General features: G+C 44.1%; 1 protein-coding gene across 31 annotated transcripts in view; it reads right to left on the bottom strand.

Moving 5' to 3' along the window:
* The window catches only part of nrcama (neuronal cell adhesion molecule a), a 379,563-nt gene that overhangs the window by 50,150 nt on the left and 303,267 nt on the right, over positions 1–26,146 (bottom strand). For 22 of the 31 annotated variants that reach the window (XM_080190688.1, XM_080190703.1, XM_080190698.1 and 19 more), the window contains 8 exons: positions 24,992–25,116; positions 21,237–21,266; positions 16,005–16,106; positions 13,060–13,257; positions 11,795–11,865; positions 10,020–10,245; positions 6,316–6,431; positions 3,895–4,099 (listed from right to left, as the gene is read on the bottom strand). In XM_080190688.1, coding sequence (XP_080046814.1) covers positions 3,895–4,099; positions 6,316–6,431; positions 10,020–10,245; positions 11,795–11,865; positions 13,060–13,257; positions 16,005–16,106; positions 21,237–21,266; positions 24,992–25,116 — 1,073 coding nt within the window. The remainder of the gene's footprint in view (positions 1–3,894; positions 4,100–6,315; positions 6,432–10,019; positions 10,246–11,794; positions 11,866–13,059; positions 13,258–16,004; positions 16,107–21,236; positions 21,267–24,991; positions 25,117–26,146) is intronic. The other 9 variants (XM_080190697.1, XM_080190709.1, XM_080190704.1 and 6 more) reach the window with 1 other exon arrangement.

Here is a 26,146-nt window from a genome sequence, read left to right as displayed (position 1 = left end):
GAGAGCACCAATATAAATAAATGAGTTTTAAAAATTCATTCATGGAATATGGCAAGGCCAGCATTTATTCTTCATGTCTAATTACTCTTGAATTGAATGGCTTGCTTGGCAATTTCGGAGGGCATTTAAGAGTCTGGACTCACATGTAGTATAATATGGTGTTTGCATTGATATATTAGCGTGGATAGAGGATTGGCTCACTAACAGGAAATAGAAATAACAAGAAACAGGATAAGTGGTTTGCAAACTGTATCTAATGGAGTGCCAAAAGGACCGGTGTTAGGGCATCACATTTACAAGCTACTTTAATGACTTGGATGATCTTGCAACCAAATTTGCTGATGATGCAAATACAAGTAGAAGATCAAGTTGTGAGGGTAAGGTAGTGAGTTGAAATTGGCAAATAGAGTTAAGTATGGGAAAATGTGAACTTGTACACTTTGGCAGGAAGAATAGAATAGTGGAATATTATTTAAAATGGAGAGAGATTGCAGAAAGCTGTGGTTTAAAAGGGATTTGGGTGTCCTTGTACATGAATCAGGAAACAATTGCATGCACTTACAGCAAGTAATTAGGAAAGTAAATGGAATGCTGATCTATATTGTAAGGGGGTTAGAGTATAAATATAGAGAAGTTTTGATCCAACTGTGCAGAGCATAAGCAAGACAACACGTAGAATACCATGTACAGTTTTGGGTTCTTTACTTAAGGAGGGATATACTTGTAGTGGCAGCAATTCAGAGAATAACAGCTAAACTGATTTCTAAACTGGAATGAAGGTTGAGCAGGTTGGGCCAACTCTCCTGAAATTTTGAAGAACGAGTGGTGATCTTATCGAAACATAAATGACTGAGGGGGATTGACAGAGTTGATACTGAGAGGATGTTTCCTCTCATAGGGGCAAGGTTTAAAAATAAGACACCTCCCATTTAGGATGGAGATGAGGATTTTTTTTCTATTAGAGGGTTGCTAGTTTTTGGAATTTTCTTCCACAGAGAGCAATAAAAGCAGGATCATTGAAGATATTCAATTCTGATTAGACAGATATTTGATCTACTAGAGTTTTGACTTCTTTGTTACGATTTTATAGTCACCATCACCTTCTCAAGGGCAATTGGGGATGGGGCAATAAATGTCTACCTTTCCAGCCATGCTCACAGTCCATTAGTTAATAGTGAAAACATCATTAGGAGTATGATTAGGCCACTTAGTTCTTTGAGCTTGCTCTACCATTCATTAGGATCATGACTGATCTGCTTGTGATCTCAACTCCGCTTTCCTGTCTGCACCCACATAATCCTCGACTCCCTCACCCAACAAAAAGCTCTCTGTTTTAAATAAATTCAAAGACCCAGCCTCCACTGCTTTCTGAGGAAGTGAATTGCACGTTCTAATAATCCCCAGAGAAAAAATTCTCTTCGTTTCCATCTTAAAAGGGATAATTCATATTTTTGAACTTTGACCCCTGGTTTTTCATCTCCCCCTCTTCGAGGTATCCACCCTCTGAAGTCCCCTCAGGATTTTGTACGTTACCTCTCAATAAGATCATCACTCATTCTTCTAAACTTCAATGGGTATCGACCCAATCTGTCCAACATTTCTTCATAAGACAACCCCTCCATCTCAGCAATGAGTCCAATGAACCTTCTCTGAACTGTTTCAAAAGCAATTGCATCTTTTATTAAAACTAAAGAGGCCTAATCTTCACGGTACACCAGATGCAGTCACACCAAGGCCTTAAACAGCTGCAAGAAAACTTCCCTGCTGTTATATTCCATTCCTCTTTTCAATAAATGCCTTCCTAATCACTTGCTGAACTGTTTTTCTTCTGTTGGTGTTGGCTGAGGGAGGAATGGTGGCCACAATGCTGGGGAAACAATGTGCTCTCCTTTGAGTTTCTTTTAGATCCATCTAAATTACTGGTAAAGATAAACAGGATGTCATTGTAACATCTCAAAAGGATGAACACATTAATTATTCAATCATGGAATGTTTTTCTGATTTCTGTAACGCCAATGATCTGCCTCAAATAAAAAGCTTGACTTAATATTCTGAACATCTATCACTTTGCACAAAGATGTATGTTTTAAATTTTTCCTTTGGGTAAAATGAAGACATCATCCTACACTGCTTTGAGTTTCATTCTTGTGGCACCCAGTGTCTTCAAACGTCGAAACACTGCCCACCAGCTCCCAGGCAGCTGATAAGCCACACCTTGTGTGCTCAGAAGACGACCATTCAGCTCATTGAGTCTAAGCTGGATCTTTCGAAGAACAGACTAATTAACTCCACTCCTCTGCTCTTATCTCATATCCCAAGTGTTGTTGCTCATGTGGTCAACTCCCTTTTGAAAATTGCAAATGAATTTGTTTCCACTCGATTAAGCAGTCCATGCCATTCTAGCCACCTACAGCGTAAAAATGTTTTTCTTAATAGCACTGCTCATTCTTTTACTAATCTCTTTAAATCAGCGCCATCTGGTTATAGACCTGTCAGCCACTGGAAACAGTGTCTCTTTATTAGATCTACTGAAATCTTTCAGGTTTTTGCAATCAATCCCCTCTTACCTTCCTTTGCTCTGACGAGAGTGAAAAAAAGTCTCCCGTCGATCCATGTAATGTAAACTCTCATCCCTAGAATCACCCTCATAAATTTGTCCTCGCCCCTCTTTAAAACCTTCATGTCCTGCCAGAAGTGTGATATCCAGTGTTGCAAACAATACACCAAGCTAAGATGTAGCCAACCTTTCTCAATTGGTTCAGCATGACTTCCTGGCCTTTTAATTCGATGCTTCTATCTGTGAAGCCCAGAATCCCATAAATTTTATTAACTCTTGGTTAATCTATCCCTGCCATGTACCAAGTGTTGTACACAAACACCCCCGATGTGTTTATGTTCTTGCAATCCCTTTACCACTGTACCATTTCACTTGTATTTTCTCTGCTCATCTGCCCCACCAAAATATATCAACTCACACTTTTTTGCATTGAACTGTCTCTGCCCATTCCATCAGTTTGCCTCAGTCCTTTGTATCTTCTTTGTTATTAACTATACTTCTAATTCCAAATAATAGACATGATGTATCTTATAGACAGATGAGGCCTTACTACTGAACCCTAGTGAAGGTCACTGTCTGTCTTGCTCCATGCAAAGAACAAATGCTCAACACAACTCTCCATTTTCTATCCCTGAGACAATTATGTATGCTGCCGCCCACGTTATCCCATGGGTTTCGCTTTTGTTAATATGATGTGGTTTGCTGGGTAAGATGCAGGATAATCCTCAACAGGAAGAGGAGAGAAATGAGAGGAAGGGGTAAACTGCAGGGAGAGTGGTTCAAGTTTACCAATTTATAATATGAAGAACTTGCAGAGTGAAACCTGTATCCTATTGCTCTGTAAAATTCCTTGTCCTCACCATCAGCTTAACACACAGCATTTGCATTTCTGCTGTCGAGTTAGTAAGTGAGGTAGTGACTCCTGTCACCACTGGGTGACCCTGCAAGTCACACGCCATCACCGCGCCCTATCTCACTCCATAGGAGCAGTATCCACATGTGGACTGCAGCTGTTTAAGCAGAAAGCCCAACACTAGATTTTGAGAGAAACTCAGGAAGAGAGATAGCACCAACCTTGCCCCCAGTGTCCATATCCCACAGCAAGTTGGAAATAATGAGGCAGATTGTTGCTGCAAATCCATAACAAACTGAAACTGGGACAAGATCTCTGAAGTCCTTTATAATTAGAAGTGCTACATTCTATCTGCTTAGGGCAGGATTTGAACAAGGGCTCCAGAGATGACTGGGTAATACAAAAGCCTTAGGCTATTCTTGCGCTAGAAGGTCAGATGTAAATAGAACAACAGTTTCAATCAAACTAGGTAAGGATTCTCTACCTCCTTCAGGGGTTTTCAGCACCATATCTTCACTGGCGGGACCTTCACCTTTTCCATTCAGAACACGAACATTCAGCTTATAAACACTGAAAGGTTCCAACCCTGGCAACATGCCGTGGTTCTTATCTCCAAGAAAGCTCAAAATTTTGACGTCCGTGTGGCCCTTGACCCGTTTGGCCAGGCTTCCTTGCTTCCAGTAGTAGACCTATGCATGGTGAGTACAGAAAAGGAAGAACTTTCATTTATGTCATGCCTTTCATACCCTCAAGCTTTCCTAAAGCATATTGCAGCCAGACAGCCACTTCTGAAGTGTGCCTGCTGCTTTTGTGTGGGAGGACATAGCTGCCATTAAATGCACAGCAGGATGCCAGAACTGAGATGACTGGTAACCTTTTGTGCGATGTTGGCTGAAGGAGGAGTGTTGTTCTTCAGGACACTGGGAGAACTTACTGCTCATTCTGGAAATTGTCACAGGACTATAATCTTAAAGTAAAAGTAAAGTTTATTTATTAGTCACAAGTAAGGTTTACATTAACACTGCAATGAAGATACTGTGAAATTCCCCTAGTCGCCACTGTCCAATGCCTGTTTAGGTCAATGCACCTAACCAGCATGCCTTTTGGATTGTGGGAGGAAACCGGAGCACCTGAGGAAACCCATGCAGACACGAAGAGAACATGCAAACTCCACACAGACAGTGACCAAGCCGGTAATCAAACCCAGGTCCCTGGCACTGTCGGACAGCAGTGCTAACCACTATGCCATTCTACCTAATCTAATCTTTAAGTGAAGATTACCTAATAGTCACCTTAAAAGACAGATGGAACCTCAGTTTAACAGTCAAAATTTTACGTTTGCTCGGGCAGGCGCATGCCTGACCTGGAAATATGAGAGAGGAAAGGCACAGTGGCACAGAGGTTAGCACTGCTGCCTCACGGCACCAGGGACTCAGGTTCAATTCCGATCTTGTGGAGTTTGCACATTCTCCCCACATCTGCATGGATTTCCTCCCACAGTCAAAGATGTGCGGGTAAGGTGGATTGGCCATGCTAAATTAACCCTAGTGTCAGTGGATTAACGGGGTAAATATCTGGGGTTATAGGAATAGGACCCAGGTGGGATTGTGGTTGGTGCAGGCTCGATGGGCCAAATGGCCACCTTGTGCACTGCAGGGATTCAATGATTCTATATCTCTGGGGACTGAGGTCTGTGTATGACTGTGCTGCCCAACCAATCATGGCCCAGTTTTAACCTCAATATTTATTTTTCACAGGTCAGTTGCTCCCAGATACAGCTCCGTAGTAGCTGTGGGAGCACATTGGAAACGCCAGCCTGCACACTCCCTGTTCCCGGTACTCCCCTCATCCTGCCCTCTTCCCAGCAGCACGCAGCCTTTCACGCAGTGTGTTGCAAGCTCAAAGACCACGAACTGTTCAGATAGCGTGAAATTGTGCTTTGGGGCTAACCGTGGCCATAAGCATGTTGCGCACCCTTCAGGGCTGGCTGAGTGTGCACTCAACAGGTGAAAAATTCAGGTCAACGTCGTAGCTACAATGCTGTCTCTGCGCGTAGTGCTGGCCGAGGAATCACAAAGCTCACATGATTATTGACCACCAATCCGGACTCCTTTTATTTTACACCCATTTTTCCTGCCTATGTTTTCTCTTCCCCTCCCAGAGGCATCGACTGCTTGCGGCTTACGGATCCCGGGTTACGCTCCATTAACTCTCCCATGCAGTCACTTGAGAATGGGCCCAAGCAGTGAATGTAAGCCTCAACCTATCTCCATCCTATGTTAACAAGGGTGCACCTCCAATGGGAGCCATAGGAGGGGTGTTGGCAAAGGGTGGGGGCACAGTAATCATGTTTCTGTGTCACGAGCTTTCTCCTTTTTGTTCGATATTCCTGGTTTTCCTCATCCGCTGCTAATCTGGATTTATACTTATCTCTAGATCCCTCTGTTTTAACATTTGCCTCATTATCACCTCCTCTTGCCTTACATACACCATCGTCACTTTTGTCATTTAGTTCCCCCCTTCCTTATTCCCCACCTCCTGACTTCTTACTTAAAAGATAGTCATCCCTGACACCTCTCAGTTTTGTCAAAAGGGATCAGCGAGCCATAATGTTTATTTCTTTCTCGGCAGATGATCAGTGTTTCCAGCTTTCATTTGCTTTTCTGTCAGGCAAGGGAACACTGGCTAATTCTCTCTCGCCTAGCCAGACTTGCCAGCTGTGGAGCTCCAGCCATGCCATTGTTCATCACAGCAATCAACTGATCACATAGCTGAACTGAGCGGAGGGCTATGCCTGGTTGAAGTAAGCTGTTTAGGATTTTCTCACTGAGCAATTGGAGAGGCTGTGAACCTATAAAGGAGAGCAGGGATATCACTGGACACAGGGCTCATTTCATCCACTTACATTGTATCCCTTGAGGAATCCACGGACACTCTTTGGTGGAACTGGATTCCAATGCACCTTTGCCAGCGTGCTGTTGACAGCATGGACACGCACATTGCTTGGAGCCAGCATTGGTACTGGAATGAAAAGTCAAATCAGTTTTCAATAACACTAATCAATTCTGTACAACTTGCAGCTCCATGCAAATTTGAATAACATCAAATACATTTGAACCCAATAAGAGCACATTTTGGTTTCTCTTCCAGTTGATTCTCTCCTATGGTCATCATTCCAAACTCTGGAATGGAGCAAGACATCTTCAACCAAAGCACAAAGAATAAAGAACAATTACAGCATAGGGCCATTTGGCCCTCCAAGCCTGTGCCGACCATGTTGCCCGACTTAACTGAAACTCCCTACCCTTCCAGGGACCATATCCTTCTATTCCCATCCTATTCATGTATTTGTCGAGACACCCCTTAAAAGTCACTACTGTATCCACTTCCATCCCCGGCAATGAGTTCCAGGCACCCACTACTCTCTGTGTAAAAGATCTGCCTCGTATGTCTCCTTTAAACCTTGTCCCTCGCAAATAAACCTGTGCCCCCTAGTAACTGACTCTTCCAACTTGGGAAAAAGCTTCTGACTATCAACACTGTCCATGCCTCTCATAATCTTGTAGATTCTATCAGGTCTCCCCTCAACCTCCATCGTTCCAGTGAGAACAAACTAAGTTTCTCCAACCTCTCCTCATAGCTAATGCCCTCAATACCTGACAACATCGTAATAAATCTTTTCTGTACCCTCTCCAAAGCCTCCACATCCTTCTGATAGTGTGGCAACCAGAATTTGAACACTATATTCCAAGTGCAGCCTAAGTTTCTATGAAGTTGCAACATGACTTGCCAATTTTTAAACCCAATGCCCCAGCGATGAAGGCAAGCATGCCGTATGCCTTCTTGACTACCTTCTCTAACAGCATTGCTACTTTCAATGACCTGTGTACCTGTACACCCAAATCCCTTTTCCTATCAATACTCTTAAGGGTTCTGCCATTTACTATATATTTCCTATCTTTTTTAGACCTTCCAAAATGCATTACTTCACATTTGTCTGGATTAAACTCCATTTGTCATCTCTCCACCCAAGTCTCCAACTGATCTACCTCCTACTATATCCTCCGATGGTCCTTATCGCCATCTGCAAATCCACCAACCTTTGTGTCATCCGCAAACTTACTAATCAATCCAGTTACATTTTCCTCCAAATCGTTTATACATATTACAACAACAAAGGGTCCCAGCACTGATCCCTGAGGAACGCCACTTGTCACAGCCCTCCATTTAGAAACGCATCCTTCCACTGCTACCTTCTGCCTCCTTTGACCGAGCCAGTTCTGTAAACACCTTGTCTGCTTACCTCTGATCCCATGCAACTTCACCCTCTGCACCAGTCTGCCATAATGACCTTGTCAAAGGCCTTACTGAAGTCTTTGTAGACAACATCCACTGCCCAAACCTCATCGATCATCTTAGCCACTTCCTCAAAAAATTCAATTAAGTTCATGGGACATGACCTCCCCTTCACAAAACCATGTTGCCTCTCACTAATACGTCCATTTATTTCCAAGCGGGAATAAATCATGTCTCGAAGAATCCTCTCCGATAATTTCCCTACCACTGATGTAAGGCTCACTGGCCTGTAATTACCAGGATTTTTCTTGCTACCTTTCTTAAACAAAAGGAACAACATTGGCTATTCTCCAATCCTCAAGACCTCCCCTGTAGCCAGTGAGGATACAAAGATTTCTCTCAATGCCCGAGCAATTTCCTCCCTTGCCTCTCTCAGTATTCTGGGGTGTATCCCATCAGGCCTTGGAGACTTGTCTACCTTAATGTTCCTCAAAAACCCCAATACCTCCTCCTTTTTGATCTCATCATGACTCAAACTATCTACACACTCTTCCCCAGATTCAACATCCACCAAGTCCTTCTCTTTGGTGAATACAGACGCAAAGTCCTCATTTAATACCTCACCCATTTCCTCTGGCTCCATGCATAGATTTCTTCCCTTGTCCTTGATTGGGGGCCAACCCTTTCCATCTTGCTCTTTATATCTGTATAAAAAGCCTTGGGATTTTCCTTAAATCCCAAGCTGGCCAATGCTTTTTTGTGATCCCTTTTAGCCCTCCTTACTCATTGTGCCCTGAGTGAGGGAAACCCTACAATATGAGGGTAAGAACAGGCAAGTTATACAGGCCATAAACTGAGCACTGTATGGCATTCTGGTCACCTCATTGTGGTATAATTTCATTCGTGACAGTACAGAGGAGATTGTCAGGATTGGAAAATTGCAGCGATGAGGAAAGATGGGACAGGCTGAAGCTGTTCTCCCTGGGAGAGAGGAGGCTGAAGAGAGATTTGATTGACATGTACAAAAATGATGAGAAGCCTGGATAGACTGGATGGGAAGGGCCTAGTAACTTTAGCAGAGAGATCAGTGATTAGTTGAGGGGGAGGGTGATGGGGGCATAGATTTAAAATGATTGGTAAAGACATTAAAAGGTAGAAGAGGCATTCACCACAACTTATTTAAAAGATATCTGGGTATGCACCTCAAATGCTGTAACTTGCAGGGCTACAAGAACAAGAAAGTGGGATTAGGCTGGGTTGCTAGTTTTTTGGCCAGCACCAACATGATGGGCCAAGTGGTCTCTTTCTTTGATAATTAGTCACATAAATGAAACCATAACATTCCTATGATTGCAACAGGCTATAGGTAAAACAGGCCAAAAAAATGTTCCTTCTATCTAAGAAATAAGGATTAGTGGTGTTAAATTTAGTGCCTTGGTTTGGACCAGCTTTTTCTTGGATATTAGTATCATTTGCGAATCACATCACTGGCATCTTTCTTGAATATTCATGATCAAATCGCAGCAGACCACAGTGAGGCTGTGAGATGAGCAGACATCAAACTCATCAACTGGGATGTGCAAGATCCCAATTTCTGAAAACAAACATCTCTCCTCTCTTGCCTATTCCCAATAGAATTAACTTTTAGTAGGGGCCAGTTATCTTCTAATACTTTGAAGAACTGCTGACCTGAGCGAATGGACAGCAAGGTAATTCCTCTTAGCCTAGGTCAATCCGATGACTAAGTTGACATCCCACAGGCACGCCCTTTCCAGCAGAGGGGGGATAGTAGTCAGGAGCAGGAAATCCTTTCAGATATTATCTCTCCAGTGCCCAAAGGCACTGGGGCAAATTTTAGCTCTAGAATCATTGCCTCTGCCCAGAGCAAGCAACTTGACTTGAACTGGACATTCTGCTCTAAATGACAGCACTGAATACAGCCTTCATCCACAAGGCCACTCAAGTTCAGGTTTTAGATGTTCCATCGTTGAATATACTTAAGGCTGACATAAATGGATTTTTAGGAATAAGAGGAGTAGGTGGCCAATTAGAATTGAAGCCCAAGATCAGCCATAATTATATGGAATGGTAGACAAGCTTTGATGAGCTGTAGTCTATTCCTATTCTCTGTCTCTTGTGAACCAGTCTGCTCTGACCCGTTCTGGACACTGCACTGCGCTGTGAGTATGTGATATCTGCAATCAGACCCCTCCCCACCCTCCAAGTGAGCAAAGGGTTGCTGAGAATAACTGGTCATTAAAAGCAGACACTACAACTATGTGACGAAGGCAATTGAAGACCACAGTTACTTACAATCCTCGCCAGAATAGCCGATTACAACTTCAGGCTCTGAGGCAGCTCCAAGGCTATTAAATGCCTGCACTTTCAATTCATAGGGAGAAAATTCTGGCGTGCCTGAAACGATGTATTTTGAAACATTGGCAACCATCACTGAGGTCCACTCGTCATCACCAACCTTCTGTCTCCAGCTAACTTTGTAAGTCAGGCCAGGCCCGTTGGATTGGACACCTTTCAGGGGCTAAAAATAACAACAGCAAACATCAAGTTAAGGAAGGACGGAACTAGCTGCAATGTCAGGGAGTGACTCTTCACCTAAACAGGGGACCTGGATCATGTGGTTAATGCTGATTCATCAAGTTCCTTCAAGTGAAATCCATTTCTAACGGAACAAAAACCATCTCATATAAAAGGTAGATAGCTCGACCACAATAACCAGGGAGACAGAGAACACTACTGCATTAATTTTGATCACTTATTTTGTGAGATAAAGGGGTAAGTTTCCCAAACTTCCCCAACCATCCGACAACTAGTCAAGGTTAGTATATGGTTTGTTCATCTCTCTCAGGAGATCAGATAATTCTGAAAGAAGTGACAAATAAACATTGTGAAGCCTATGAGATAGGGTGGTGTGTGCGTACCACCTGGTGTTACGTGTCACAGTGATTAGCACTGCTGCCTCTCAGTGACAGGGACCCAGATTCAATTCCAGCCTTGGGTCACGGTCTGTGTGGAGTTTGCATGTTCTCCCCGTGTCTGCGTGGGTTTCCTCCAGGTGCTCCAGTTTTGTCCTACAGTCCAAAGATGTGCAGGTTAGGCTGAGTGGCCATGCTAAATTGCCCCTAGTATAAGGAGGATTGCCACGGTAATATGTGGGGTTATGGAAATAGGGCCTGAGTGGGTTTGTGGTCAGTGCAAACTTGATGGGCCAAATGGCCTCTTTCTGCACTGTAGGATTTCTATGATTCTAAGTGATAAGTTTAGTCTAGTGCTTTCTCAATAAATTTTCACAAGGAAGAAATTAAGTTACCTGAGTTCAAAGTTCAACATTTCAGAATTGCTTGCCACTGTGAACAGTAGACAAATTGTGACTTTGAACACCTCAGATGCCTAAATGTTACAAATCACAACATCAGCCATGTGTTAACTTTTTCTTTGGTAATACTTATACTTGACTAAGTGAGGCATGTTAGCATCATAATCAAACCCTCTCAGATCAAGCAGGGTAATTAGCTTCCTATTGTGTCCCAATGATGTGTCTGCAGGCTGAGGAGAGAGGGATCGCTAACTGGATAGTTTGACACTTTCCAATCTCTCAGCAGCCTCTTCCTGCCTCGTTTATGTCAAACTAGATCAGGGCCAGAAACCTCCAACCTGGTCCGTGGCTGGGACTCTCCGGTGCCGCTGAAAGCGAGTGGAGTTTTGCCTGGAACTCCAAATTCTCCGTTCCCACTTGCAGCAGAGCAGGCACGGAGAATCCCGCACCACCCCAAATGTTCAAGCAGTTTTTACAGAACTGTTTCAAAACCCCCAGACAAACTGCTTCACCTCAACATAACAGCAATTCACAGATCCTGTAAAGTTAATGCGTGTATGACATATGGGGGAAATACGCTTTAATGTAATCAAGAGAACAGGTTCTGCTTGCCCTTCCTGGAATACTGACAATCGTTAAAAAATGCATCACTCATGTATATACACACGCTCTCATGAGTGCACACACATGCATTAACACATGCACAGATCATCTAGATCTACAAATTATCCAACACAAGAGATAGTTTGCATACCTCCCAGGTGATCACCATATTATTAGGTTCAGTTCCCATCCCTTGAACTCCTGAGGGATTTTCATCAGGGGCTACAAGAAGCAAACAGAATTAGTGTTTAGCGCAAAGACAAATATGGAGGAAGCATCATTTCACTTACACAACTCTTGCCTGACAGGATTACTGACTTCACTGGCACAAACATGTCTGGGAAAGCCAGTATCACCTTGTACAGTGAGGGCTGTGCTAGCTGAGATAGCAAACGCCCATCAACTAGTTGACCCCAGAGAGCAGAATGCTCTGGATAAGTGCAGCTGAGCAGACAGTCCATCATCGTGTCCTCACCCAGCACTCATTGGAGGGTGATCTAGACTGGGAAAGCTGGCTAATTTATCCCTTCTTTCACATTGAGACACTCGAGTCCATCGTACAGCCCCAACTGCTGAGGGCAGGTCAAACTGCACAAAGAATCTATAATCTTGTTTGCTGTGTAAAGCTCAGCTGTTCACTGGACATTGGCAGCAGGGGTGTGGTCTTTGAGACAGTTCCTTAAACACAAAATATTCCAATCTTGTTGCGTGTGAGAACATCACCCAGTATCTAAAATGGTATTACAGTTAGGTGCCTGGATCTAGGGGAGATGCTGGATAAGAGAAGCTATCTCTAAAAGCCATCCAGTGATCTGTATAAATATGACAACTGCCCAGTGGCATTGCCCAGTTTGTCACATGGGTACAAACACTACTGTTGGAGGATCCCAGATCAATAGCATTTCACAAACCAGTGACATCCAGCACCTGGAAGGGCAAAGGCAGCAGGTACATAGGGACATTACCACCTGCAAGTTCCCTTCCAAACCACACACACCATGCTGATTTGGTACTATAGCATCGTTCATTCATGGTCAAACTCCCAGAACCTGCTCGTGGGAACACTCTTGACACGGAGACGACAGTGGCTCGAGAAAGAGGCTCACGTGGGACCAGTGATCTTATGGTACAGACTTGATGGGCCAAATGGCCTCCTTTTGTACTGTAGGGATTCTAAGCAAGTTGGGAAGGGCAATGGACATATGATCAGTGTCAAGAAACAAGGAGTGAGGCAAAGAAGGGACAGAGAACCTGAGAGTTGGGAGACCAGAAATGAGACAGGAATCAGTGGACGGAAAATCCTTTTACTTGGGTTGAACCCAAGGTATGGGTTAAAAGCCTCCAACTCCAAACTACTGCCTTTGATTACAGCTATGATTGTCTTAAAGCCTAGTCAGAACTAGGATGCTGTCTTACCAGCTGGCTGTGTGAAGTAGCGTTCAGACGACAAACTAGGTTCACTTCTGCCTATCCGATTGACAGCAATAACTCGAAAATTATAGTTGACAAAGGGGGAAAGTTTCAGCTGCGCTGTTGTTCGCGTTCCCCTGACATCAGTTAAATGGTGCCAGACTCCAGGCTCAAACTGATCCTCTTCATACTCAATGATGAACTCTGAGGGGAAAACAGTAGCAGTTACGCACAGGAATGGACTTGCTCCTGCTGCAGATCACTCACCATTTGATAAATCTTTCAGAAGTATTTATTACATCTTTACCAAAGAGTTCAGCTTTCAGGTATAACACGGCTCACCTCCCAATTCAAACCTCAGCTCCAATACAACAAGTTCCACTTGAACTGGAGTTTGCCAATTTAGATATGCCCGCCACCCCCCCACCTCCAATGTCTGATGTTTGTATCACCAGCCCAGCCCACTCTATCACCAACATGAGTGTTGGAGATAGTCTGTTGCATGGATAGAGGACTGGCTAACTAATAAGACAAAGTTGGAAATAAGAGGAGCATTTTCAGTATGGTAAACTGTAACTAGTTAAATGCCACAGGGATCAAATATTTTCATTTACAATATATTCATGACTTGGATGAGGGGCGTGAATGGACTATTGTCAAGTTTACAGATGACACACAAATAGGTGGGAAGACAAGTGGTAAGGATGACGCAAAGGGCGATCTTCCCGGCCATTCACGCCACCTCCTTCTGCAGTCGGAGAATTTGGCGCCCAGCCAAATCTCCATTCACTGCAGCGGGATGGAAAAACCCTACTGGCGTGAACAGCTGTAACATTCCGGCCAAAGAGCCTACAGAGGAATGTAAACTGGTTAAGTGAGTGGGCAAAACTTGGCAGATGGAATATGATATAGGGAAATGTTAAGTTACGCACTTTAGTAGGAAGAATAAAGAAGCTGAATATTATTTAAATGGAGAAAGACTGCAGAAAGTTGCAGCTTGAGAAGGGTTTAAGTGTCCTTGTGCACAAAAGCTAGCATGCAAGTTCAGCAGATAATAAGGAAGGTTTATGGAATGTTGACCTTTATTTCAAAGGGAATGGAGTATAAAAATAGGAATTATATTTGGTCCCCTTAGCTAAGGAAAGATATATTGGTATTGGAGGCAGTGCAGAGAAGGTTTACTAGCTTGATCACGAGTATAGAGAGATTTTCTTACGAGGAGAGGTTGAGTCTGTACTTATTGGAGTGTAGAAGGTTGAGAGCTAACCTTTACTGAGACATAGGATTCATAGAGGACTTGAGAGGATAGATGAGAGAATGTTTCCCCTTGTGGGAGAATTAAGGACCATAATCTCAGAGTAAGGGATCGCCCATTTAAGAGGAAGAATTTCTTCTTTCAGAGGGTAATGATTCTGTGGAATTCTTCATCGCAGAAGGCTGCAGAAGCCAGGTCATAAAGTATGTTCAAAGCTGTGATAGAGAGGTTTTTAATCAGAAAGGGAGTCAAGGGTTATGGAGATAAGGTGGGAAAGTGGAGTTGAGGATTATATCAGATCAGTCATGATCTCATTTAATGGTGAAGCAGATGCGACGGGCCGAATGGCCTACTTCTGCTCCTACGTCTTATGATCTTATGGTATAACTTTTCTCCGCAGACCGAGCAGTGGAAGTAACCAACTTTTCTTTGACCATATGGCTGAATGTAATTGACGACATGAGGTCTGGACCTGCGAAGCTTGCTTATATAAAGAATTATATAGGATTACATAGGACACATGGCACATAATGGGCCATCCGGTCCAATAACTCCAGGCTGCCGTTTGTGTTCCACTTGAGCCTCCAACCATCTTTCCTCAAATAAATTGATCATCGTAACCCTTTATTCCCTTCTCCTTTACTTGCTTATATAGTTCCCCTTTAAGTACATTGATACCATTCACTTCAACCATTCTCGCCATGGTCTAGTTGAAGAGTTTGTTCTGAATTCCTTGAATTTCTTGGGGGCCACCTTATAATGACAGTCTCTTCCCTATATGTGGAAACATTCACTCTGCATCCATTCCATTGAAACCTTATTCCTCTATATCTTACATCTCCTAGTCAAAGGATCCCAGTGAGAGAGAGTAATGAGATTGGAATTTGGGTGGCAAGGTGGCACAGTGATTGGTACTGCTGCCTCACAGCGTCAGGAACCGGGTTCAATTCCCAGCCTGGGTTACTGTCTATGTGGAGTTTGCACATTCTCCCCATGTCAGGGTGGGTTTCCTCCAGGTGCTCCATTTCCTCCCACAGCCCAACGATAGGTCTAAAATTGCCCCTTAGTGTCAGGAGACAAGTTAGGGTAAATGCTTGGGGTTACGGGGTTAGGCCTGGGTGGGATTGTGGCCACTGCAGACTTGGTGGGCTGATTGGCCTCCTTCTGCACTGTAGGATTCTTTGATAGTATCGTCTGGGTATCGCCTAGAATAGTATAGGATTCTATGATAGTATAGCTTGGCACAACAGTAAAAGCTCATGTAAATGTAATTCCTCGAGTCTCAAAGATTGAGGATTGATTGAACTGAGGTGTTTAAAATTATAAATGGGATAGATTGGATAGAGAGAGAGACGGAGAAGCCATTTCCTTTGGTGAGGTTGTGAAGAATAAGGTGGGAGGAAATGGCCATGGCCATTCGGGGTGGTCAGGAAACAATATCTCCACATAAAGACTTATGGAAATCTGACGACGGCCAACAGACAGGCTATGAATTGTAGGGCTCAGATGAAGTCTTCAATGTTGAGACTGATAAGTAAAACTATTAAAGAACATAAAGCAAAGACACAAAGCATACACTTGAGCTGCAGATCAGCCATGATCAAATCAGATAGTGAAGGATGGAACAGGAAACAGTCTGAGGTACAGTTGGACCTCCCTCTGAATTTGAGGTCTAGTAAACCTTTTCAAAACGTACTTGTAATGGGACTGTTATTCTCATCTCCTGGTATCCATGACAACTGCACACTCCTGTCTTGAGGATTGGTTAACTCCAGGTCTGTGGGTGGATCCGGGTGATCTATGGAATAAAGACATTCAAATTAAAACCAGGAAGGCCTTAACGATGACAACTCCTGAAAATCCTGTCACAAATCAGGCGGGAATGGCTATGGTGACAGCTGGCGTGGCTGCATGCACCCGGGCCTCTTTCATACCCAGCAAGTTGACAGAATGATTCTTCCATCTGGCTCAGCAGCGGCTATCGCAGGTTCAGCAGTGGAGCAACATGCAAATACTTGGGGAGGCTAAAATGACCTGCGTACATTACTGAATATTGTACCCCATTGCAGCTTTTCACAGTGAAGCTATTGATCAATGGTCACTAAAAGCTCCTCATATTGCCCATGCCAACCCGAGTGGTGTGTGTAAGCTGCTATTCAAGGTGTCAAAGCTTAAAATTGGCAAAAATGATAGGTTCAGTGATAGAGATTGAAGAAGATCAACTTACCTCCTAGCCTATAGAGGCACCCGATTGGAACAATGAACAAACGATTACAGTGTTTTTTGCCTTCACTAAGCTAGTTTGATGTCCATTTATTGGTCATTCTTTGAGTGGGATTAAACTACCCAACATTTGCCCTGAGTGACTTTCACAAGTTCAAATCTGTCACTGTTCAATTTGGAGATGTGATCTGGTCTTACTTTCTTTTAATTCTGGTTAGTGAGGATGTCAAGGGCACAGATTGTGTGCAGATGAGGTTTACTTGAATGATACCACAAATGAGAGTCTCCAGTTACTGGATAAATCGGAGGGGCTGGGGATTTTTCTCCTCAGAGCAGAGAAGATGAAATTGGAGATTTACTGGAGATGTTCCAAATTATGCAGAGTGCCAGTTGAGTAAATCAAAAGAAACTGTTTGCAATGGCAAAAGGGTTGATAACCATAGGGCATGGATTTAGGGAACGCACAGGCCAGAAAGGAGACAAGGGAACATTTTTCTCACACAGCAAGTTATTACAGTCTGGGATGCATTGCCTGAAGCAGCAGTGGAGGAAGCAGATTCAATAGTTAACCTTCAAAAGGAAATTGATCACTAAAAAGGGAAAGAGATCAATGGGGACAGAGCAAAGGGAGTGGGACTCATTGAAAGACTTCAGCAAAGAGCTAGTATGTTTGTGGTTAGGATCTTCAAGGTTTCTTCAGGGCAGATGATGGCACAGTATTTAGCACTGCTGTCTCACACCTGTTAGATTTTAATCTGGTGTTGTGAGACTTCTTACCAGCCTCACATGCCAGTGACTGGGGTTCAATTCCAGCCTTAGACAACTGTCCGTGTGAAGTTTGCATGTTCTTCCCATGTCTGCATGGGTTTCCTCTGAGTGCTCCGGTTTCCTCCCACAGACTAAAGATGCGCAGCCTAGGTGGATTAGCCATGGTAAATGTGCGGGGTCGATGCAGACACAATGGACCAAATGGCCTCCTTCTGCACTGTAGGACTTCTATGGTTCCACGGTTCAGACAAATGCTAAATAGCTGTGCAATGATTCATCTGATGAGAGTTCACTTGCTTCAGTTTAATAAACAGGTCTTGAGACAAAATTCCTCTGATAAGTACCTGTTGCTTCCTACCCTTCAACCAGGGCTTAGGTTGAACCCCCACAACCTCTTGTTTAACTGACAACCTTTCGCGTTGAACTTTACTATGAGTCTTTTGGATTGGTACAGTCCCAAAGAGATCAAAGCTTCTGTTCAGGATTGTCCTCTTTGTCTCCATGCTGTCCACTACCAACTGGATAATTATGGTGCAAGTTATATTCCTGGTAACCAGCTCCACCATTTACACAGAACGGGCAGCAAGGCTAATGAGCCTATACTTGCCTATGTTTGATTTGTCGTCCATTTTTAATATAGATAACACATTAAATTGTTTTGAATTTTCTGGTATTTCACCAATGTTGTTATTCAGCAAAAATATGGGCACAGTGGTTAGCACTGCTGCCTCACAGCTCCAGGGACTGGAGTATGATTTCCAGCTTGGGTCACTGTCTGTGTGGAGTTTCTTCCCGTGTCCGCAAGGGTTTCCTCCAGATGTTCTGGTTTCCTCCCAAACTCCAAAGGGCAGCACGGTAGCACAGTGGTTAGCACTGTTGCTTCACAGCTCCAGGGACTTGGGTTCGATTCCCGGCTCGGGTCACTGTCTGTGTGGAGTTTGTACAATCTCCTCGTGTCTGCATGAGTTTCCTCCGGGTGCTCCGGTTTCCTCCCACACTCCAAAGATGTGCGAGTTAGGTTGATTGCCCCTGCTAAAATTGCCCCTTAGTATACTAGGATGCTTAGGTTAGAGGGATCAGCGGGTAAAATACGTAGGGATATGGAGGTGGGGCCTGGGTGGGATTGTGGTCGGTGCAGACTCGATGGGCCGAAAGGCCTCTTTCTGCACTGTAGGGTTCTAAGATTCTATAATTCTACATACAAGTTAGGTTGATTGGCCGTGCTAAAATGCCCCTTAGTGTCCCAGGACGCATATTTTAGGACGCAAGTTAAATTTGTGGGGTGACGGGAATAGGGCCTGAGAGGGATTGCTGTTGGTGCAGACTCAATGGGCCAAATGGCCTCCTTCTGCACTGTAGGATTTCTATGAAAAATAATCTCCTCTATCTTCTCCCTTGTCTTCCTTAATGTTCCGGAATTAATCCAAATGTAGCCCCAGAGATAGATTGCTTGAAGCCAGTCTACAAAGTTCTGAATGAAACGTAATCATTGTTACAGTGGTAGCCAATTAGCACACAGCAAGATCCCACAAGCAATAATGTCAGGAAGACCAGATAATCTATTTTAGTTTGAGGGGTGAATATTGCCAGGACACAGAGGGGAGTGTCCCTAACTTTTTTCAAGTATTCCCTTTATATCCTTCTGAGGGGGGGAAATGGAGCCTCTTAATGTCTCATCCATCTCCAACAGTGCAATATTCCCTCAGTTCTGAAATAGAGAGTCAGCCTGGATGACCTGCTCAGGTCTTTGACATTGGGATCTTGAAGGGGAGAGCTTTAGTGCTGAGCCAAGACTGACAAGAGGGTTGGCATGACAGCATTGGACATCCTTCTTTTAATTAGTAATTTTCTCAAGGTGCAGAGAGCATTTACTTGCACAAAAGATAGTTGCAGTATAAGGCTAAAGATAACAAAATAAATATCTTAGCAGCAGAAGCCCACATGCATGCAGTTACAAAGAGGGTTTCAACACTGCTCAATATATAACTCCACATTATGTGATGTGTGCTTCACAACAACATTACATAGAGAGATCAGACTCATCTTAAAGCTGTGGAATCAAACCATTATACTAATGATCTCCTAGTTATAATTTAAGAGTGAAACAATTCAAGTTGAGCAGGTAAATAGTGTTTGAATTTTCAATATTTTTCAATTGGTTGTATTTTGTGACTGTAAAATTGGAGCCAATCAGCATTTTTCATGTGCTATGAACCCATCAAACATTTGCATATTCACGATGCAGGGCTTAGACACAAACTCCAAGACATGCACACATATGCCAAAACACACACGCAAACACTCACTCCAAGACAGACACACAAACGCACACTCCAAGACACACACGCACCAAGGACAAGGGTTTGATTCCCAGCTTGGGTCACTGTCTGTGGAGTTTGCACATTCTCCCCATGTCTGTGTGGGTTTCCTCTGGGTGTTCCTGTTTCCTCCCACAGTCTGAAAGATGTGTGGGTTAGATAGATTGGCAATGTTAAATTGCCCCTTAGTGTCAGGGGAGTAGCAGAGTAAATGAGGGGTTACGGCAACAGGGCCTTGTTGGGATAGTGATTGGTGCAGACTCAATGGGCCAAATGGCCTCATCCTGCACGGTGGGCATTCTAAAGAAGACAAGCGCACACACACCCCAAAAACACGCGTGCACACACATGTGCAAAACAAAATACTCCAGACATGCATGCACACACATACTCCAGGCATGTGCACGCACAGACTCCAGACATACATGCACACACTCCAGACATGCACGCATACACTGATGTATGCACAGGCATGCCCCAGACATGCGCATACACGGGCACACGTTGGACATGATCGCATAGGCAAATGTCCACATGGGCACATGCCAGACATGCCTGCACACTGACTGCATATATAAATGCACACTCAAAACATGCACACACACTGCAGACACACGTCAAATACTCTTGGCAGACAGTCACGCTGAAGGCATGCACGTCAGTTGTGCTGATGATGCATTCGCTCACTGAAAACTCACTGTTACACTCCCTACAGATAAGGTGGATTGTTACAGATACTCCTGGGTTCTGAAACCGCTGTTGTACATTTCCAATAATAAGCAATTCATTTGCCCAAGTATTTAAACTTTTCTATGGTGCAAGGTTTAACAGTCACACCAGATATTACTCCCATTGCATGCAAAATCCCCAGTGTGATGTTAAAGATTGTGTGCACCAAAAATACAGAATTCATCTCAACAGATCAGTAAAAGTGGAAAAACACAGCAGCAAATTGAACAAGGTGGCAGTTTGGGAAGATGCCCTGTCCAGGCCCTGCTTCCCTCACTGCTATTGATGGAGATGGGTCACACAGTGGAACCTCCAACACCAGCCAGAATGGAGGGCACTTCATTGGCAGACGGACAATTTGACAAACAATTGGCCACCTCCAGATACTGAGACAAGGTGCAGCAAAGCCTCTGCCACAGGAACGAAGCCAGAACCAATTGGAAAGCAACCGCTGCTGAGTGACCACAAAACACACAAGGTACCAAGCTATTCACATCACCCATACAGCTTTGTCCTGCATCATCTCTGGTAATGGAAGTTCCACAGTTTGTGAAAACACAGAATCACCCAGTCGGTGAAGGAACACCAATACAAATCGATCTACAATTAACACAGATCTACATCAACCTTCTCTAACAGAAAATCCCCAAAGAAACAGGCACAGGGTACACCAAATGTTGCTTGTGATATGGTGAGATAATGCTACATATAACGGAGCAGTGTGGAGCTGTGGAAGCATCACACTCCACACTGCTTCACCTCAGGTGGAGAGTGGAGAGAGAAATGAGGCTGGTGAACATGCTACATCACTGCTGGAGATGAAGATATGAGAGGCAAGTCAAAACAAATGGAAGAGTGAAGTGCAATCAGACAAACATTGGTTAGTTTACCGTAAGGGCTAGCTGGAGTTGAGGAACGGGCTGGAAATAAAGAGCAAGGTTAGGATTTAGTTGCAGCAAGTTAAAACAATCACATTTTTCAGACAGTTATACATATTAACAACATAGCTTGGAAGGAATTTCATTGCAGTTTATTATTTCTCACAAAAATATCATCACAATTGCCACACAATGCCTTGTCTGTGACGGTTGCCATGTAGGCAAGGATCAAAGGCATTCTGCACACATCCAAATTCAACAAGATGAATGTCCAGCCTCTTCACTTTTTTTTAAAAGTGGTATTGGCTGAGCTATGTTGGCTGGGCCACATTCTCCAAAGGTTGGACTCCTGGCACTGCATCGCTCCCTCAGCAATGCACTGCAGTCTCAACCCACAATACAGAGTTCAGGATCTGGAGTGAAGTTTCGAACACGATCAATAATAAACAACCCTTTGTCCATAGTTTCTCTTTTTAGGATTTATCTTTGCTGCATGCAATGCGATTGCAGCAATCGTTAATTCCTTTGGGATTATTTTTGCTTTTTTTTTGAGGGGGTTTTACGGGAAAGGAATATTAACCCCTCACAATACCCCTCTCCAAGTCTAGATTAAAACTGTGAAAATGAAAAGATAGAAAAAATGTGACCAATTAAGAAAATAAGTTCAAAATTCAGGCTCAGATACCTCCTACGGTAAGGCAACTAGAACCTGACAGAAATAATTCACCCACCTCCTCCACATCTAAAACCAGTCACTGCTTTTATAATCATGTAAATGGTTAATTCAAACTTCATATATGAACTCAAAAGCACAACAAACCTAAATTAATCAGTTGATAGTATGTTGTGCCTCATGTGTCTGCACTGTGGAACTACAGAAACTGTCATTTCACTTTGATTTGACTGTTATTCTCTGCTCCTGGCTAATTATTTCAAAGTGAGTTCTCAGGGCAGGGATTGACCCAACAGGTGCTCCATGAATGTCAGCAGTGTCCCATAGTCCATCTCCTGCTCTGTCTGACCTGAGTCCCAAAATCCACCTCATTCTCCATGTCGAACATGTGACTCCCAGTCTGACCTGTCCCTTGCCCTCCCGCCTGCGCCTCCCCCTCCCGCCTTTGCCTCGGGGTTTAACCTGCGCCTTGCAGTTTGTCTCTTGTCCTGTCTTATGTGCCACTCACAGGCTATCTTCTCTGTCCAAGTTGTCTCAGTCTGCCTCCTGTCTAATGTGTGTGTGTCTATCTGTCTAACAAGTGTCTCACAGTCGATCTCCTGTCCTGTCTAACCCAGATATAAGGGCTTACTTCCTGCCTTGTCTAACCCAAGTTCTGGAAGACCTCACAGATTCTTGCTGTCTCTTCTTCCCAGGGGCATTCTCCGGTATTGCTCCCAAAAGCTAATTCCCAATTTATAAGGCTGGATATTGATCAATGAAATGATCAATGAAATGAAATCAACTCCCTAGGAGGGAGTTGAAGAGTGAGTTGAGAAGGGCTAAAAGAGGACATGAGAAGACTTTGGCTGATAGGATTAAGGAGAATCCTAAGGCGTTCTATAGGTATGTCAAGAACAGAAGGTTGGTCAGGGCAAGATTAGGGCCAGTCACAGACAGCAGGGGGAAGTTGTGTGTGGAACCGGAGGAGATTGGAGAAGTATTGAACCAATATTTCTCTTCGGTGTTCACGCAGGGGGACATGAATATAGCTGAGGAGGACATTGGGTTGCAGGGGTGTAAAATAGACAGTATTACGGTTGATAAAGGGGATGTGCTGGAAATTCTTGAGGGGCTGAAAATAGATAAGTCCCCTGGTCCGGATGGGATCTACCCTTGGATTCTCTGGGAGGCTAGAGAGGTGATTGCAGAGCCTCTGGCTCAGATCTTCAGGTCGTCATTGGTCTCTGGTGTAGTCCCGGAGGATTGGAGGATAGCGAATGTTGTCCCATTGTTTAAGAAGGGGAACAGAGACTTTGCCGGGAATTATAGACCGGTGAGTCTTACTTCTGTTGTGGGCAAGGTTTTAGAAAAAATTATTAGGGATAGGATTTATAGTTATTTGGAGTGTAATGAATTGATTAGAAATAGTCAGCATGGTTTTGTAGCGGGTAGGTCGTGCCTTACTAACCTTACTGAGTTTTTTGAGAAGGTGACCAAAGAGGTGGATGGGGGCAAGGCAGTTGACGTGGTATACATGGATTTTAGTAAGGCGTTCGATAAGGTTCACCATGGTAGGCTTCTGCAGAAAATGCAGATGTATGGGATTGTGGGTAATCTAGGAAGTTGGATCAGGAATTGGCTATCAGATAGGAGACAGAGGGTGGTGGTGGATGGTAAATATTCATCATGGAGTACAGTTACGAGTGGTGTGCCTCAGGGATCTGTTTTGGGGCCACTGTTGTTTGTAATTTTTATTAATGATCTGGATGAGGGTATAGTTGGGTGGATTAGTAAATTTGCTGATGACACCAAAATTGGAGGTGTGGTAGATTGTGAGGAAGGGTGTCATAGTCTGCAGGGAGACTTAGATAGGTTGCAGAGCTGGGCCGAGAGGTGGCGGATGGAATTTAATGCGGAGAAGTGTGAGGTAATTCACTTTGGTAGGAGCAACAGATGTGTCGAGTATAGGGCTAACGGGAGGACTTTGAATAGTGTGGATGAACAGAGGGATCTAGGTGTGTGTGTACATAGATCCCTGAAAGTTGGGAATCAAGTAGATAAGGTTGTTAAGAAGGCGTACGGTGTCTTGGCGTTTATTGGTAGGGGGATTGAATTTAGGAGTCGCAGTGTAATGTTGCAACTGTACACTACTCTAGTGCGGCCGCACTTGGAGTACTGTGTGCAGTTCTGGTCCCCGCATTACAAGAAGGATGTGGAGGTGTTGGAGAGGGTGCAGAGGAGGTTTACTAGGATGTTGCCTGGTATGGTGGGGAGGTCCTATGAGGAGAGACTGAGGGATTTAGGGTTGTTTTCGTTGGAAAGAAGGCGGCTAAGAGGGGATCTTATTGAAACATATAAGATGATTAGAGGTTTAGATAGGGTGGATAGTGATAGCCTTTTTCCTCGGATGGAGAAAGCTAGCACGAGGGGGCATGGCTTTAAATTAAGGGGGGGTAGCTACAGGACGGATGTCAGGGGTAGGTTCTTTACCCAGCGGGTGGTGAGGGATTGGAATGCCCTGCCTGCTGCAGTTGTAAATGCGTCTAGTTTGGGGGCGTTTAAGAGATCTCTGGATAGGTTTATGGACGAAAAGGGATTGGTATAGGCTAGTGGGTCATTGTTTTTGTAACTGGTCGGCGCAACATCGTGGGCCGAAGGGCCTGTTCTGCGCTGTAATGTTCTATGTTCTATGTTCTATAAATTCAGTCAAGCTTAAGCCTGGCCTCACTGGGCAACCACCTCTCTGCATTGTCCAGTATAATGGGAATGGGGAAGTCACTTCATTGTGAGCAGGAGTAGGAGACCTGGCTGTGACACCAGCCCCTAATTGGTATCACCAAGCTGAGCTCAGGGAATTGTGCTGCCTTGTTACATGTTGTCCCAACCAGCAGGGGGAGCCAAACTTCCCAATATGCTTTCCCTGTTATGCAAAGCATCACCTCAGCAACATATTCCAGACAATCTTGTCTGCTTTGCAAGCAATGCCGCATAACAAGACAAGCTATTTACTCACACAGAATAATGCTAAAATACCTCAATCTTCTGGCTCCTAGATTCCTAGCAGACTGGGGGCACAAAGGGCAAAAAGGAGAACAAATCAAAGCCACGTTACCTAGGACGGTAAGGTCAGCCGTTGCAGAGTTTGTGTCCAGAGTCGTATTCACCACACACGTGTAGGATCCTTGGTCCTCCTCAGATACTTCCAGAATAGTCAAGACATCGCCAGATGCCTGGATCCTGAAAGCGGGACCATGATTTTGTTATTAACTTGACCATTTTCTTCTTGGACGCTGCCTCAGCTGATGAGTTTTTGTTTCAGATTTACAGCATTTTGTTCAATTTAAGTGCTCATTTTCAAATACATTTGGGGATGAAGAAATTGTTTGGCTGCTCTACCTCCCAGTTTGCCTCCAAAAAGACCCTCCTGGGATGCACTGAAGCCTCGAAGACAATAACTGGTATCAGGTTACATGTTATTTCCACCCCAGGACAGGTAAGCTTTCCAATTACCAACCTGTTGAATTCATTCCAAAGAACGATGACTATCCAAATGACAGCAGGGCCCATGCCTACTCCTGGAGAAAGCAGCACTCAACTTGGCCAGCAGATTCCTACTGGGGCTCATACTCCACTCAAGTCTCACTCACTTCACCCCATTTCAACCCACCAACATAACTTCCCACCCCCTTCTCCTTCATGTGCTCATCTCACTTCCACAGAAGTGCATCTGTGCTCAATGCCTCGGCCACTCCTCACAATCAAGAGTTCAACAATCCAACCACTCTTCAGATAAAAAAAAGTTTCTTCTGAATTGAATGTATTAATGACCATCTTATAGTTATGGCTCCTAGTTCTGGCCTCACTCACAAATGGAAACGTCATCTCTGCATTTATCCTGTAGGCAATGTTGTGGGGCACTGAATCTCAATACTCATACTCACACAATATGTGCATTTGAAACGGTATACATCATGCAAGCATGGGCAGCATGGTGACACATTGGTTAGTACTGCTGCCTCACAGTGCTAGGGACCTGGATTCAATTCCCAACTTGGACACTGTCTGTGTGGAGTTTGCACATTTCCCCCCCCATGTCTGCATGGGTTTCCTCCAGGTGCTCCGGTTTCCTCCCACAGTCCAAAGATGTATGGGTTAGGTGGATTGGCTATGCTGAGTTGCCCTTTAGTGTCAGGGATTAGCTAAGGTTGTGGGTATAGGGCCTGGGTGGGGTTGTGGTCGGTGCAGACTTGATGGGTTGAATGGCCTC

This window comes from Carcharhinus amblyrhynchos, chromosome 6 (genome assembly GCF_965287045.1).
Source record: "Carcharhinus amblyrhynchos chromosome 6, sCarAmb.v2.hapA, whole genome shotgun sequence".
Taxonomy (NCBI): Eukaryota; Metazoa; Chordata; class Chondrichthyes; order Carcharhiniformes; family Carcharhinidae; genus Carcharhinus; species Carcharhinus amblyrhynchos.
Note: the sequence above shows the minus strand (reverse complement) of the source record. Positions and strands in the feature narration are given on the sequence as shown.